This window comes from Scardinius erythrophthalmus, assembly GCF_964197995.2.
Source record: "Scardinius erythrophthalmus genome assembly, chromosome: 25".
Classification (NCBI taxonomy): Eukaryota; Metazoa; Chordata; class Actinopteri; order Cypriniformes; family Leuciscidae; genus Scardinius; species Scardinius erythrophthalmus.
Window position 1 is genome coordinate 23,584,623 of NC_138245.1, and position 15,860 is coordinate 23,600,482.

Below are 15,860 nucleotides of genomic sequence, written 5' to 3' on the forward strand. Positions count from 1 at the left end.
CTTGATGTTAAATACAGGGTTTAAAATGTATTGAGCTTGTCCACTTTCAACATCATCCAGAGGTAGCTGAATGCATTTGACTGGATTGCTTTCATAGTGTAAATGCTTGTGTGGTCAATTGCATTCAAACGGTCACAAAAGACGACCTACTGACCCAATGACCACTGACCCAAGATGTTCTTACCATTCCTGATTTCTAACTTGCTCACTGTTCAACGTTCTTGCAGCTGTCAAGGCAGAAACAAATCCTGCTGCTGTTATTTTGGGTCATCTCTGGTAATGTTCATGTGTGAATTGCATTAGCTTATTTTGTCGGACGGAAATTAGACGGAAGGATCTGAAAAAGCCTGTACATTTACCCGCCCATTTTAACATAATCCACTTGAGGAAAGCTTTTTGTTTTTGTACAAACCACACATAAATGTCATTTTCTCAACAGTACAAACTTTTACATACATGCTGCTCACATATTGTAGAAGAGTTTTTGTAGAAGACTTTAGCCATGAAAGTGTTACAAGTAACTGAAATAAGCACAAATGTCAGAACACCTCCAGGGCCCAGAGGGTTCAACCTAAGTGCAGTTTTATTTACATCCGAGTTTCAGATCTCTGCCTTGTAAACACTGTTTAATTAATGTCATTGACAAAAGAGCACCAGTCAACATCTAAATCCTTTACTTTAGAATGGCAAGCGGCAAGAATTGCTTAGATTTCCAAATACATGCAGTCTTCCAACAACTGGCACTGCAGTGAGAGGGGTCAAAGTGCCCACCAGAATGCTAAAACATGAAAGAAATATATATATATTATTCCCCCATAATCCACAAACATTTGAATTAGAAGCAAACATAATTAAAAAGTGAATTAAATTAAAAAGAAACAGACCAAGAATCTTATTGGAGAGAATTTATTAAAACACATTAAACAAATACACTGAGTACAAAGTGAAATGATGGTAGTTCACTTGTGTTTTCCATATTCTTATCTCTGCAGAATAGCAATATTGTTTTGCTCATAGCTGTTTAGAAACCAGGACAAAGATCTCTCTGGTCCAAAGGAATCTGAAGACATCTCACATGCATGTTCATTGCAACAAAGGTGTCTTGACCAGGATCTTTTGGTAGCTTTTGAAGCCTAGTATGTACTTGAATGAAGAGACTTCTAACATTAGACTGAAGCTTTTTTTAAATACTCCATACATTCATTTTGGCTTCAGTTTGATTGCATTTAAATGGAGCTCAATGTCAATATCGATACTGTTATAAAAAAGAATAAATGAAATGGTGTAAACTCATCACACAGGATAAAAACAAAACTTAATTTCACAACACATTTTATGCTGCTGGCTCTCTCTTTATAACCTTGGGTTTAAGTTCCCTTGACTCTTGAGGCTGCCTTTGTATTTCATTGGTCCCCCCACCCCATACACACACACACACACACCCCATCATCTTGAACCCCTTAAGTTAAAACTACTGCAAAAGAAACTATGATCACATTTACGGTCAGCCATGACACTTCAGTGCCATTTACATTGATGCTGAGATGCAGAAAACAAACAAAATACTTCATCTACATTAATTAACATGACTATCACAGACTGAAACTGAGTATACGAGTTATTGAAGGAGGTTTCTACTGCGTTTGAAATGGCCCATAGGAGATGTCATCTCTATGGTCACATCCGATCTCCATATAAAGTGCGCTGCTTAAAACACAGTTACACAAGGCAAAATCATTTCAGATTTAAACGAAAAAAAAAAATCCATATCCACACCACTTATGGCACCAGAACAATCATGTCAATACTATCCATAAGCTCGGCTTAGTAAACCGACGCACTTAGGGTCCAAGTTTTTACAAAATGTCAAGCAAACTGCATCTGACAATAGAAAGAATATGATAATAATAATACAAAATGTGGGTAATTAAGTTTACAAATTCAGTGTGTCCGCATGTGAGCCCATTCAGGAACAAGTTGGAAACACTGCACAAATATTCCTGTGGATCTGAATTCACTTTGAAATGAAAAACTTGTAGAAATATTTCAGGCATGCCGTTGATAACTACAGAATATAGTTTGGCTTGTCCCTCAATTTGTAAAATCAAACAAAAGGTCTTTATCCTTTGAGAGTGTTTAAAAGCAAAAATGTGAAACTTATTTTTGTTTAAGCATCTACATGAATAATTTTCTGAATAATATATAATAAAAAAAAGTACATTTACATAAAATAAATTTCAATCTATAAATTGTCCTTTTAAGTGAGACTTCTTTTATATACCAAAACATTTCCAGACATGGAATTATGGGCGGAGTTTGTTTCATGTAAAAAGTCACGATAATGTACATTGTAACATTTATTCTGACCCTGTACAATTTCCCCATAGACTTACATAGCAAATGAATTATTATAAATACTTTTGTTTTGTTTTTTACAAACCGAGGGACAAAATCATTTCTGTGGTATTCTACAGCTTGCCACAGATGATGTCAATAGAGTTCACATTGCATTTCAAATAAAAATTAAACATTCCTTTAAAGTTGTTGGTAAGCTCTAATGTTTGACAGCAAACACCACAATTGGGATGTTTTTCTGATTTTTCAAAACCATCAGCTCTCAGTTCACGAAAACATTCCATATGCCATTGATTTATAACCGCTTTTAGGTGCAATCTGAAATTATTGTTTAGTGCGTATTATTTAGCAGGTCACGTGATCTTGAATGAAGCATCCCAAGCTTGTATTAGGCTGCTAATTCATTTGAGTGTACACTGTTTTAAATAGTTTTTCAAAAGTAGGCCTACTATTAATTTCCTTAGGGCTAAAAAATGTTTTAATGAAATAAAATCACTAAAAGCACCATTTAAACTGGGCCAACACTCTTTTTCTTCTCAAAGAATAAATGTAAAATGAAAAAAAAAAAAATATATATATATATATATATATATATATATATATATATATATATATATATATATATAGTACAATAAAAAAAAAATAAAAAAAAAAACATTAGTGGTGACACACTGTAAAATACGGAGGAGGATTAGGGCCAGGCAATAATAAAAAAATAAAACCATCTCGAGATTAAAGTAATTATAATGCGAGATTAAACTCGTTAAATTTCGAGAAAAAAAGTCGAAATAAAATCTTGAGAATAAACTCATTAAATATCGAGAATAAAGTCGTTGTGTTGCGAGAAAAAACTCGTTAAATTTCGAGAAAAAAAGTCGAAATACAATCTCGAGAATAAACTCATTAAACATCGAGAATAAAGTCGTTGTGTTGCGAGAAAAAAACTCGTTAAATTTCGAGAAAAAAAGTCGAAATACAATCTTGAGAATAAACTCATTGAATTTCGAGAATAAAGTCGTTGTGTTTCGAGAAAAAAAGTCGAAATGAAATGTAGAGAATAACGCATTCGATCAGTGTTCATTGCATAGCCTACTGATATCAACCTCATCAAGGTTTCGTGGTTTCCCAGGATACCATAAGACACATTATTAATCGTTGTTGTTTGTGTACGCCTCCATCCACAGAATGTAACGACTGTAACCATCTATACAGCCATTAATGGCAATGCTGTACGGTTTTAGTTTATCATAGCTTTCCATATGCCAGAGTGTATTTGGGCCAGCGCAAGTGGCGTCTTCTCAAGCGTCTCCTTCGTCGAAATTCCACACCTTGAGGATCAACAAGTTTAATAATGCGTCTTATGGTATCCTGGGAAACCACGAAACCTCCATGAATTTCATGTTGGACAAAAGCGAGTACATCGCGCAAATTGGACTGATTTTTTCTTCTAAAAACACCTAGCCGACCTAGACCTAATGTTCTATTCTTTGTTACTGAAAGAAAGTCAAAAATATAGATTGTCTAAGTGATCTAACTCTGTCATGTCCTCTATCAGGTTATGCAATGAACACTGATCAAATGCGTTATTCTCTAACGTTACATTTCATTTCGACTTTTTTTCTCGAAACACAACGACTTTATTCTCGACATTTAACGAGTTTATTCTCACAATTCTTCGACTTTTTTCTCGAAATTTAACGAGTTTTTTCTCGAAACACAACGACTTTATTCTCGAAATGTAATGAGTTTATTCTCAAGATTGTATTTCGACTTTTTTCTGGAAATTTAACGAGTTTTTTCTCGAAACACAACGACTTTATTCTCAATATTTAATGAGTTTATTCTCAAGATTGTATTTCGACTTTTTTTCTCGAAATTTAACGAGTTTTTTTCTCGAAACACAACGACTTTATTCTCAATATTTAATGAGTTTATTCTCAAGATTGTGTTTCGACTTTTTTTCTCGAAATTTAACGAGTTTAATCTCGCATTATAATGACTTTAATCTCGAGATGGTTTTATTTTTTTTATTATTGCCTGGCCCTAATCCTCTTCCGTAGTAAAATCATCTGAAGTATTCCAGAGAAAAAATTACAGTCATTGCACTATTCTGTTTTTAGATGCACTACACAGCAATAACCTGCAGGGGCAGCAATAACACACCATTCATGAGCAGAACCAGGAGCAAAGCAGAGGCTGCAAATGAACCCAGAGGTGGGACGTCCGGTCCTTGAGCAGGCCAGGAACAAGTAGCACCTCCAGATGGCTCAATGTTAGCAGAGATGAAAATGTCCTTCATGGCCATCAAGAAAAACACATCATGATGTAAAAATAATAATATAAAAACAAAGCTCAAAGGACTGTCAGAACAATGGTGCCCTCTACATAAGCGTCCTCAGTCTCTCCTTAATCGATCAAGACTTTCGTATCGCAGAAGTTAAAAAAGAATGAAAGAGAAACGGAACTCTACCGAATAAAACTTGTAGGCGTATACAAGTACAGATTCTGAAAGACAAAAAGTGCAACTGATAAGGTTCGCTGTTTAATATTTGTTGTTTGGAGGAGTTCTCCACGGTTCTGTCTGTGTCGTACAGACAGAGGATGGAATGGCTGCGGGCTAGTCCTCGATGCATATAACATCGCTGGGTTTGCCTGATTTCAAATCAGGGGTGGCCACATCTCGCAGAGCATCACTGGACTTCTTCTCCAGGTAGCTGGTTGGTGCCGGAGGTCCGTTTGAGGACGCTAAGAAGAAAACAGCAGAATTATACTTCCATATATTAAACCTAGTTACTGCCTTTAGTTATTACTTTCTCAGTGGTCACCAGGTAAGGCCCGTTCACACCAAGGACGATAAAGAGAACGATAAAGATATAGTTCTAAAAAATCTTTCTCAATATTAAAGAATAGCAGAGTTCACACCACAGCTATAACGATAACGGCAACGATATAGTTGGAATCACTTTCAGAACGTTTTTTATCCAGCTGTTGAACAATAAAATATTGACAGCCAATCAGAATCCATCCTGCTGTAAAGCGGCGGACAAGCACGCGCTTAGAATAAACGATACCGTCCGCTGGTGTGAACGCTAATATAGTTATCTTTATAGTTATTGTTCTTGTGGGTTTTTTTACATTTTTTAGTTTGTTTTAGTAATTTTGCTATGTGCATATGTCATAATTTAAATATCTCTTTATAGATTTTTAGTAATTTTAGTACTTCAACTTTTTCAGAATTATACGTATTTTAGTTTTTAAAGTTTTTCCTCCTAATATTTATATTTTATTTCATATATTTCATATTTTATAGCTTAATATTTAATAGTTTTAGTTTACATTAACAACATGGCTCTTAGTTGCATTTAGTACACAAAGGAGCAGAAACAAACAATTAAAGCATTGCTTATGCACACTGTAGTCTTTGGGGAAAAAAAGCAATTTTATCAGCTTTTTGTTCAAAATGTTGCTGTTTTAATGAAACTTACAATTCAAGTGTTGATTAAAAAAAAGAATGCATGAAGCTAGAATAAAACTTTTTTTTTAAAGCAGAGGCTCTATTCTTTTTCTTCTTTTTTTTTATGTTGCATGTTCAGATATTCATACAACAAAATATTCATTTCAAGACTAATGTAGGCCACTAACCACTGACGTACGGCCCCAGGGGCATCTGGCTGTAGTTCACCATCGCTGTGCCTCCAGGTCCACGGAACCCTCCGGCAAAACTGCTATTATACATCTGAGAACAGCTGAAAGAGCCCTGAGGGAAAGGCTTAGGGGAGATGAAACAGAACATTCTAATATAAAGGTTCATTCACATAAGGCCCATTTATTATTCATATTGTATGGACTACACATATGGCAAGAGACGTGTCACCTGCTGAGGTGGCGGCTCGTTGCCCCGGCTGGTGAGCCTGCTGAGGATGCCCCGCTCTGACATCTGGAGCCGGGCGGACACGGGTGGGACCCGCGAAAGCATGGAGGGCAACCGCGTCACGTCAGCCTTCATATCGCTTAACAGCTCCTCCAGCTGATTCAACACTGAAACAACACCAGTGAATATCAAAATAATAATAATAAAATAAAACTATCAAAGAAATTTACAGTTGGAGTTACAGAGTTTTATTCAGCAAGGATACATTAAATTGATCAAAAATTACAGTAAAGACATTTATAATGTTACAAAAGATTTCTATTTGAAACCAATCACATTTTTCTATTCATCAAATAATGAAAATATTAGGTTTTTCATTGTCATTGCCCGAGTTCTTCATTAGTTCTTATTAGTTGCGCGCCTGTTCCTTTGATTACCTTCCACTGTGTATTTATGCCTTCCGTCTTCCTCAATTCAGAGTCTCTCGTTAACATTATGTTGGTCGTGTAGTGCCTGAGTTCTCATCATGTTCATTAAAAGTATGATATTATCGCTCATTCTGCGTCACGCATCTTCCTAAGGGTTGCATTAACTACAAGTGACAATCAGCATATTAGAATGATTTCTGAAGGATCATGCGACACTGAAGATTTGATGAAAATTCAGCTTTGCCACCACAAGAATACATTACATTTTAAAATGTGAAAAGATCTTTAATATTCAGTTGGATTTTGACCCAGTGTCAGTGGTGTTGGGTATATCTAATGGACGCATTGTTTCATCTGCTAACAAGACATTGTATAATATTCTGTTTTTTTAAAAAAAATTACTTAATTGGATCAGTGATAAATCTCCATTTAAGCTCATTTTTGAGTTGATTCCCCTGGAGCACTATTTGGAAACTCATATTCGCCCTAATATATTACAAGGAATTTTGTAATTATATAACTCTCTGGACATTGAACCTTTGTCCTCTTCTGCATCTTTTTGAAATATGTTATTGTTTTGTTTTATTCTCTAATCTGTTTTAGTCCTGTTTTATATAAAAATCTGAGCTATTGGTGTTCCTTTATGTTATTTTATTGTATTTTTTGTGATGTCTCGTTATATTTGTATTATAATGAAAATTCAAAAAACATAATTATAAATAAAACATTTTTAACTGTAGTCTTGATGAGCATAAGAGACTTAATTCAAAAACATTCAAAATCTTACTGAACCCAAACTTTTGAACAGTAGTGTACATTTAGTTTTTATTCGGTTTATAAAGCTTCTAAGCATCAGGGTGTTAATTTTATTTTTAGAATAACACCTTTGTGCAGCACAGCATTGGCTGGCTTGTTACCAGCCAAGGACTCTTTGGAGAGGTGCTGATGGGACTCAGCCAGGCACTCCACCTCTGCGAAACGCGTGTTGAGGGCCATGGCAGGGTGACTGGGGTCCTGAGTCATATTCAGGTACGCCGCGCGCCGAAGCTGCTCCTCGATTACCAAAGCCTGCTCCAGGAGCTAAAACGTGAATGAAGAATACGTGAATATGATAGAATCTTTTGATTGAATTCAAATAAAACACATAATAACTTGTACCTTAAAACGTCTGGCGAGAAATTTATTCTTCATTTCTAAATAGTTCCCTTTGTGCATTTCAGTCTTGAAAGGCTCATTGAGAATGGTGTACCGTGGGTCATTCTGAATGTCCTGCCAGCGGGCATAGCCATGTCTGAGAGTACCTGGTTAAGGATTACCTTATTTACTAAAAAGGTTTTACACACAACTGCAATAAAGCACACAACCCAAAGTGGTAATGATTTGTCTGTGTGTGAAAAACAGCACTTTAAAGAACATGTTGGGTGAGCTATTTTAAAAGACAAAAAAAAAAATCTTTTGGGGTCAGTAAAAGTAAAATGTATTTACGCTTTGAATCAGCAAGAATGCATTAAATTGTTCAGTGACCGTAAAAATAATTATAATATTATAAAAGATTTCTATTTCATATCAATGTTGTTCTTTTGAACATTCTATTCATCAAAGAATGCTGAAAATGTATCTTGAATTCCACAAAAATATTAAGCAGCTCAACCGTTTCTAACATTCATAGTAATAGGAATTGAGTCTTGAGCACAAAATCAGCATACTGTATAAGAATGATTTCTTAAGGATCATGTGACACTGAAAACTGGAGTAATGGCTGCTGAAAATTCAGCTTTTGTCATAACAGGAATAAATTACATTTTCAGGGTTCTTACAGATACTGTAAAATGAAATTCCAGGACTTTTCGAGCTCTACTTTTTTGGTTTTCAAAGACTTCAATCATAGATATCACTTTTTAAAACAAATTCAAATTCTAAAAAAAGATAAACAGATAAATAAACATATACCAATAAAACAAAGTGCAGCACATGCAAAGTATGCAATGACTGTGGCACCATTAACCATTTAATGGTTAACCATACTATGACGAATATATCGCTTTCCTTATTCAAACTGATTTTTTCCCCATGAATATATGATTGACATGATGAATGAAAGCTGTATCATATACTTGGATATTTATAAGCAATATCACATTTGTAGTCATGCAAATTGTCTTTATATCTTTATCAGATGTTCTATTTGCATGAAAATATAGTTTCATAGAAAAAATTAAACTCTAATTTCATACATATTGTCTTTCAATAATTCAAGCACTTTTCAAGTACCTCTTCATAAAAAAGGGTTTTGCAGGACTTAAATTTCAAAAAGTCAATTTCAAGCACTTCAAGTACTTTAAGCACCTTGTACGAACCCTGCATTTGAAAATAAATTAACAATTATTAATTTAATATCTTTTTGATCAAATAAATGCAGCCTTTGAGCATTAGACTTCTTTCAAAAACAAAAGAAATGGCAGTGTAAATGGCAGTTTCTTTTTAAAAAATTTAATTTCTGAACTTTACCATTCCATATATTAAAATTGGTACATCACACTCAGTTATGCTTGTAACTACATTAAGAAAAGGAAAGAACAAAAACAACAAAACGAAAACACAATTATAGTAAGATAGAAACCATTATTATAGCAATATCAAGACAGCTCAAAAGCTCTATGGAGAGAACAGGTAAGGATACGTTACGATGCCAGCCAGCAGCCAGTAGTCATGGCGACGGTGCCAGATGTCGTATATTTTGCCAGATGACACAGCTGCGCGTTCCTCGTTCTGCCACAGTGTGTGTAATTCTGAACACACAAAAACAATCATGCACATCCATGCATTCTTTATCTCTGCAAAAATTCACATGGAATTCTGAATCCGCTGTCCACGAGACAGCAAATCAGAACGACATCAATAAGACTGCAACTCACCTGTGAATCCTCCATCTGCGATGTTGAACATGAACCGAGTCTTGACGCTGTTCTTGTCATCTCTGTGGCTCTCGTCTGTGTCGTCCCTCGCATCTTTCTCTCCGTTCAATTGGTTCACAATTTGTTCTTCAGACTTTAAATCATCAGGAATGGCTGCAAAAAATAAATAAAAAAAATCAGCAAGCAGAAAAATATTATTATTTTTATTTATTTATTTACTTTTATTTATGGGAAATACAAATTTATCAATAAATACAAACCAACATTTGGTCCCAAAGTATTGGGTCCCAATTTATACTTGGTCTGAATTTATTTTATTTTATTCTATTTTTAATTTGATTTATTTTCCAAATGTTGTCTATTTTTTTGGATTTCTGTAGAATTTGTAATGCTAGAAAAATACAAAAACCACAAATCAGGGTTTTAAACAATATTCAGACATTTTGGTTGCAGGGTTTCACAACAAAATGCAAAGAAAATGAATGAAACAAAACAAGTAATATTTATTTTGACCTCCTGAGGGAGACAAACTATCTAAAGACACCTCTTTTAACTGACCATTTGTTGAAAAAAAAAAGTTTCAGGCCCTATTGTGTAGAAAGTGCTCATTTTAAGATTCTAATTTGAAGATAAAATGGATCTGCAATCTCGGTGATCCGTTTTATTCTTTTTTTGTTTTGTTTTTTTTGGAAGCATCATAAACAAATGCCACAAATACTGACCTGGTTTTAGCTCCTTTTCGTCTAATTTTACTGGGCTGGGTTTATGTTCCCCTCTCTCCGGAGAAGTTTCTTTCCCTTTACCGCAGTCTTAAATACACAAAATATTTTAAAATTTTGTTTATTGAAAGAAATGCTTCATAGAATCATTATATGCATGGTGAAGAATCCTTACCCAAAGGTGTCTGATTGGCTGACTGCTCACTGGGCTTAGTGGGCGGCTGTGCTTGATTGGACGATGACTCTGAAGGAACAGGAGGGGTGTCATTCTTCTCGTTCTCTTCTATTCGTTTCTCCTCTGGACTGCCGCTCTTTGACTCTTCTCCCTCACTGGTCTTCTCTGGTGCAGGGGAGGGGTCTGGTATAACTGGCTGATGTGAGAAGAGATACATTTCAATAAAGACAAGTGAAATGAGAGACAGAGGAGATAAATCTTGATGACTTTAGTCTGACCTCAGTGTCCAGCGATTTGGTGCTCTCTGGTTCTGTAATCTCCTTGTCTTCTTGAGAACCGGACACCGACTCCGTCTTATCTTTTTTGTAAAAAAAAAAAAAAAAAAAAAAAGCAAATATTACTGTCTAATTAACCACAAACCACCAGCATTTCATTATATAGAACACACACACTCTCACACACCTGAAGGGACAGGTGTGCTGGGTTGAGTCGGAACCGGGCTGGCAGGAACAGGCGTGTTGGGGTCCGATGAGACACTTTCAGTGAGTTTTTTCAGCTCCAATCCCACAGGAATCAAATCTGGTGTACTAAACTTCCCATTTACATGCTCAAACTCATGAACCTACATACACAACAAAAACAAGAGCAAGAGAAAATATAAGTAGTTTTCGTTTGTCAAATTTATTTTAAAAATAAAAATGTATTTTATTTAAATTTTAAAGGCCTGCTTAATTTGGATGCATATTTAATATGTATTGCTAGAAAAAAAAAAAAAAATCAGGGTATTTAAACATAATTTGCTAACAATACATATTTAAGCAGTTCATATACACTCCTGGGTGTCACAATCACGTTACTTTGGACTCGTTGTGTTTCGTCATCGTCTGCCTTTGTCACGGACACTGAATTATGTTCAGCTGTGAACTCAATCATCACCATCATCATGACCTGTATATACTGTACTGTATGTTCGGTTCTCTGTCAGTTAAGTGTCCGGTGTTGTCTTTAGTGGATGTATTGTATGTTGCTATGTTCCTGTTTGCATTACCCGTTGGATTTATTAAAGGTGACATATTATGCCCCTTTTCACAAGATGTATTATAAATCTATGGTGTCCCCAGAATGTGTCTGTGAAATTTCAGCTCAAAAATACCCCCCAGATCATATATTATAGCTTGACAAAGTTGCCTCTTTTTGGGTGTGACCAAAATTGTGCCGTTTTTGTGTGTGTCCCTTTAAATGCAAATGAGCTGCTGCTCCACCTGGTTCAGAAGAGGGCCGATTGTTTACACAAGCTTTGGATACTATTGGAGATTCCGGCAATAACAAATTTCAGCGAATTTCAGTCAAATCTCAACAATAACAAGAGGTTGCAACTTTTAGACGCACCTGGATGTTTCTGAATGGTTAGTGGATACATTTATGTAGTTGTTGTAGAGTTACATTGATTCATCTCATCGACTGTCATGTTTAACTTTTACACAAGTTGACAGTTCCCTGAGGTCTTTATAAGACAGCTGTGATATTTTTTGGTCAAATAGTGTTCAGTGCTCGTCTGTGCCGCAGCGACAGAACAGTTTGCATGCTTTGCCCCAATTTTTGCCATTACGTTAGAACTGGTTACACTGTTATAAACCAAATGGCGCCGCCGTGGGTGGAAACATGCAGATTAAGGGGTGGAAATATTATAATAAGATCCCCTTCCTACGTCAGAGGGGGAGCGAAATCTGATTGGCTTATTTGACATGTTTGCCGAGAAAGGCTAGCCAAAACAACTGGGTTACTGGGTTGTCACTTTTCACATTTTCAGGGTTGGTAGATGCACAGGCGACCCAATTATAGCACTTAAACATGGAAAAAGTCAGATTTTCATGATATGTCCCCTTTATTACAATATTACCTTTTTGCCTTAATCTTCATCTTCGTGTGTGTTTATACAACCTAAATTTACATTAAATTACAACTGGGCTTAACCATTTTAATTACAAATCGCTGGTCAGGAAATTAGCACAACTACTGTAGATAAAATAACTGCATGAACATTGTCCTGTTGAAAAATAACATCTGATCAATTGTGGGAAGCCAGCCATTCTGCAATATTCTCCGGTACTCCAAAGCATTAAATGACTATTCACAGTGAAGTAGCTCACCAATACCAGCAGCTAAAAAGGCTCCCACACAATGACACCTCTTCCTCCATGCTTCACTGTGGTAAAGATGCATTTATTATAATATTTCTCAGCAGATTTTTGAAGACACAGCTCTGTAGCATCACCATGCAACTCGTGTTTCATTGTGATTCATCACTCCACACACAACTATCCATTATCTGCAAAAACTTCATTCTGCCTTTAATGTTTTTCTGAGACAGCAATGCCCAGAGGAAATAAAAATACAAAATGAGATCATTAACATCTCAAATGTTTCTCTTAGACAAAAATGAGGCTAATTTAACATCAAATGGAGACTTTCGCTTGAGTCTCCTGCTTCTCACAACTCTAACACTCTCATATTGGTCTCCTTTAAAGTTTTAGAAGAGATCTCATCATCATCACACACTGTGCTCATATTTTTCTCCTTAGCTGGAGACTCTGCATCGCTCACATTTGTCTCCTCTAAAGTTTCAGACAAGATCTCAACATCACACACCATGATCATATTTTTCTCCTCAGCTAGAGAAACTGGAACTCTCGTATTTGTCTCTGAAAGTTTAGAAGAGACCTCAATAATATCACACAATGTGCTCAGATTTTTCTCCTAAACTAAAGACCCCGGTGGTCTCATATGTGTCTCCTCCAAAGTTTCAGACAAAATCTCAATAATAACAGTAATAATATGATGATAATAATAATACAAAAAGAGCGACCTTGGCAAGACAATAAAGAGATCTCCCATGTTACTCCTTTTTCTCAGAACTTTTTCATGTGTTTAGGAGAAACATCTGAGACACTGTTGATACTAAAATGAGAGATATTTGAGAATCACAACTAAGTCTCCTAAGCTTAAAAAGAGCAACATCTGAGTCTTGAAAGAGATTACGGCAAGACAATAAAGAGATGTTCTATGTTTCTTCTACCACATTCTCAGTTTTGGCTCTTTTTCTCTCAAACATTTCTCATGTCTCATTTGTGTCTACTTTTATTTATCCTAAGGAATTTTAGGAGAAACATCTGAGACATTGTTGATACTAAAATAAGAGATATACGGGAATCACAACTAAGCCTCTGAGCAATCCATTTTTCTATGGGTGGCTTTTTTTAAGTTGTGCATTTGCTTAAATTTTGTTAATTTCCTAGCTCAATAATTTGTGGTTCAGACAATTAAAAGCTTAGTGTTTAGCCATTGTGACCCATTTGTTTTTTTTGCCCAGGAGTATCTAATAATTCCATCAAAACAGTGCACATAAAATGCAGTAAGTAATTCATCACCTTCTTGCGCACCAGAGACATGACACCGATCCGGGTGAGAACGTGTTGGCGGGACAGGCCTTCCCTCGGGACCCCATCTGCAAATGTCTCTGCTCCATCTGCCCCCGGCTCACACAGGTGCCTCATGAACAGAGACACATAAGCCCTGAAAAACACACAGGAATAAAGACCAACGAATGAAAATGCAGAAAAAAATATGAACAGACTATAGCAGAGAGACACACACATACCTGAACTCCTTTTCACTTTTCCCTCTCAGGTCACGGACCAGCCAGTGAGAGTTGAAGGCATCTTGTGGGGGCATTCCCCAGCGCATAATCGCATTCAGGAAAGCTTTCCTTTGCCGGGCGTTAAATCCCAATACCTAAAATCCCAAAGGGAAATAGCCAAAGCTTCACCTGATGAAAGGAATTACACAATACACTTTTCATAATATTGTAAGAAGATTCACCTCTATATTTCCACCAACTCTAGCCAGCAACGGCGGCAACGGTTTGTCCCGATCACTCTTCAACTGTCTGCGAGATTGTCTGCGTCCTCCTGGAGGAAAAGTAACTCATTTAGCTGACTGAAAGTCTCCAAGTACTGCCAAGATGTCTGCCATCAAGCATACACTACTGTCCAAAAATGTGGGGTCAGATTTTTATTTTTATGTTTTTGAAAGAAGTCTCTTGTGCTCACCAAGGCTGCATTTATTTAATCTATTGTGAAATTATTTATAAATAAAATAACAAATAATTTCTATTTATTACTATTTCTATTTTAATATATTTTAAAATGTATTCCTGTGATGGCAAAGCTGAATTTTAAGCATCATTACTCCGGTCTCCAGTGTCACATGATCCATCAGAAATCATTCTAATATGCTGATTTGGTGCTCAAGAAACAATTTTTATTATTATAAATGTTGAAAACCTTAATATTATATGGAAACCGAGATTTCCTAACTTTTTCCGGGATTTTTTGATGAATAGAAAGTTCAAAATAACAGTGTTTATTTGAAATAGAAATCGTTTTTTAATGTTAGAAATATCTTAACTGTTACTTTTGATCAATTTTATGCATCCTTGCTGAATAAAAGTATTCATTTCTTTAAAAAAAAAAAATCTTACTGATCCCAAACTTTTGAACAGAAGCGTGTAAATTAGGACGCCTACCTTCAGGTCGTTCCTCAAAATCTTCATCCTCATCCTCGGACCCGACAGAGTACTCTGACTGATTATCTGAAAGATCATCCTGCCATTCTGAGAACAGGATTGAGACGGAAATTCTTGTACACATATATATGCAGTTTTATGCTGAGTTATAGCACTGTCAGCATCTGTGTTTGGGTACCTTGATCCTCCTGAGAGGCGTCATTATAGTTGACCTGTTTGCGGATGCGTTTCCCTTTGCCCAGGTTCCTGGCCAGATCCTCCTGCTGCTGCTCGTAATGGTGCCTCAGGAGCTTCTCCCAGTAGTCTGGATCAACATTCTCTTCCTGCTTAATAATCTCCCTCTGGACCTCCTCCTGCAGGAACACCAACACAAATACAGATCATACATCACGGTCTCTTATTGACTTCAGTTAAGATAATTATAATTATTATAGATTAACAATAATTTTAAATACTTGGGATTTGTATATGAGATAATATAATTGTTTTTGTATTATTTAGTCCCTTAAGCTACATGAAGCCTTTCCTCCATAATACAGGTTTTTGGCCCAACAAAGAAGGTTCCAATGGTACAGTGAAGGTATGGTTAATGGTACTTATACCAATGGTACTTATATAATGGTATGATATACAGTATAACAAGGAACTGAATGAATACCATATTCATATACCAGGGTACTCCAAGGTAGAAAATCCACACAAATCCACAAATCTGTATATTTAGAACTTACTGTCTGTCATTTTTCTATTGCTGAAATCAAATTCCCTTGTTCAGACAGCTGTGTATCTATATGGGTTGCTAAAGTAATGAT

At 35.8% G+C, this 15,860-nt stretch overlaps 1 protein-coding gene across 1 annotated transcript in view; it reads right to left on the reverse strand.

Annotated features, from left to right (window-relative positions):
• Positions 1 to 4,507: 4,507 nt before the first annotated feature.
• Positions 4,508 to 15,860, reverse strand: part of chd5 (chromodomain helicase DNA binding protein 5) — a 34,952-nt gene continuing 23,599 nt past the window's right edge. Inside the window, exons 25-40 of the mRNA XM_081356977.1 lie at positions 15,227 to 15,401; positions 15,049 to 15,135; positions 14,343 to 14,431; positions 14,122 to 14,255; positions 13,892 to 14,036; positions 10,926 to 11,085; positions 10,742 to 10,821; positions 10,464 to 10,659; positions 10,292 to 10,378; positions 9,570 to 9,722; positions 9,335 to 9,443; positions 7,813 to 7,945; positions 7,539 to 7,734; positions 6,230 to 6,393; positions 5,998 to 6,124; positions 4,508 to 5,100 (exon numbers count right to left, since the gene is read on the reverse strand). Of these exons, the coding sequence (XP_081213103.1) occupies positions 4,973 to 5,100; positions 5,998 to 6,124; positions 6,230 to 6,393; positions 7,539 to 7,734; positions 7,813 to 7,945; positions 9,335 to 9,443; positions 9,570 to 9,722; positions 10,292 to 10,378; positions 10,464 to 10,659; positions 10,742 to 10,821; positions 10,926 to 11,085; positions 13,892 to 14,036; positions 14,122 to 14,255; positions 14,343 to 14,431; positions 15,049 to 15,135; positions 15,227 to 15,401 (2,163 nt within the window). The 3' untranslated portion in view covers positions 4,508 to 4,972. The remainder of the gene's footprint in view (positions 5,101 to 5,997; positions 6,125 to 6,229; positions 6,394 to 7,538; positions 7,735 to 7,812; positions 7,946 to 9,334; positions 9,444 to 9,569; positions 9,723 to 10,291; positions 10,379 to 10,463; positions 10,660 to 10,741; positions 10,822 to 10,925; positions 11,086 to 13,891; positions 14,037 to 14,121; positions 14,256 to 14,342; positions 14,432 to 15,048; positions 15,136 to 15,226; positions 15,402 to 15,860) is intronic.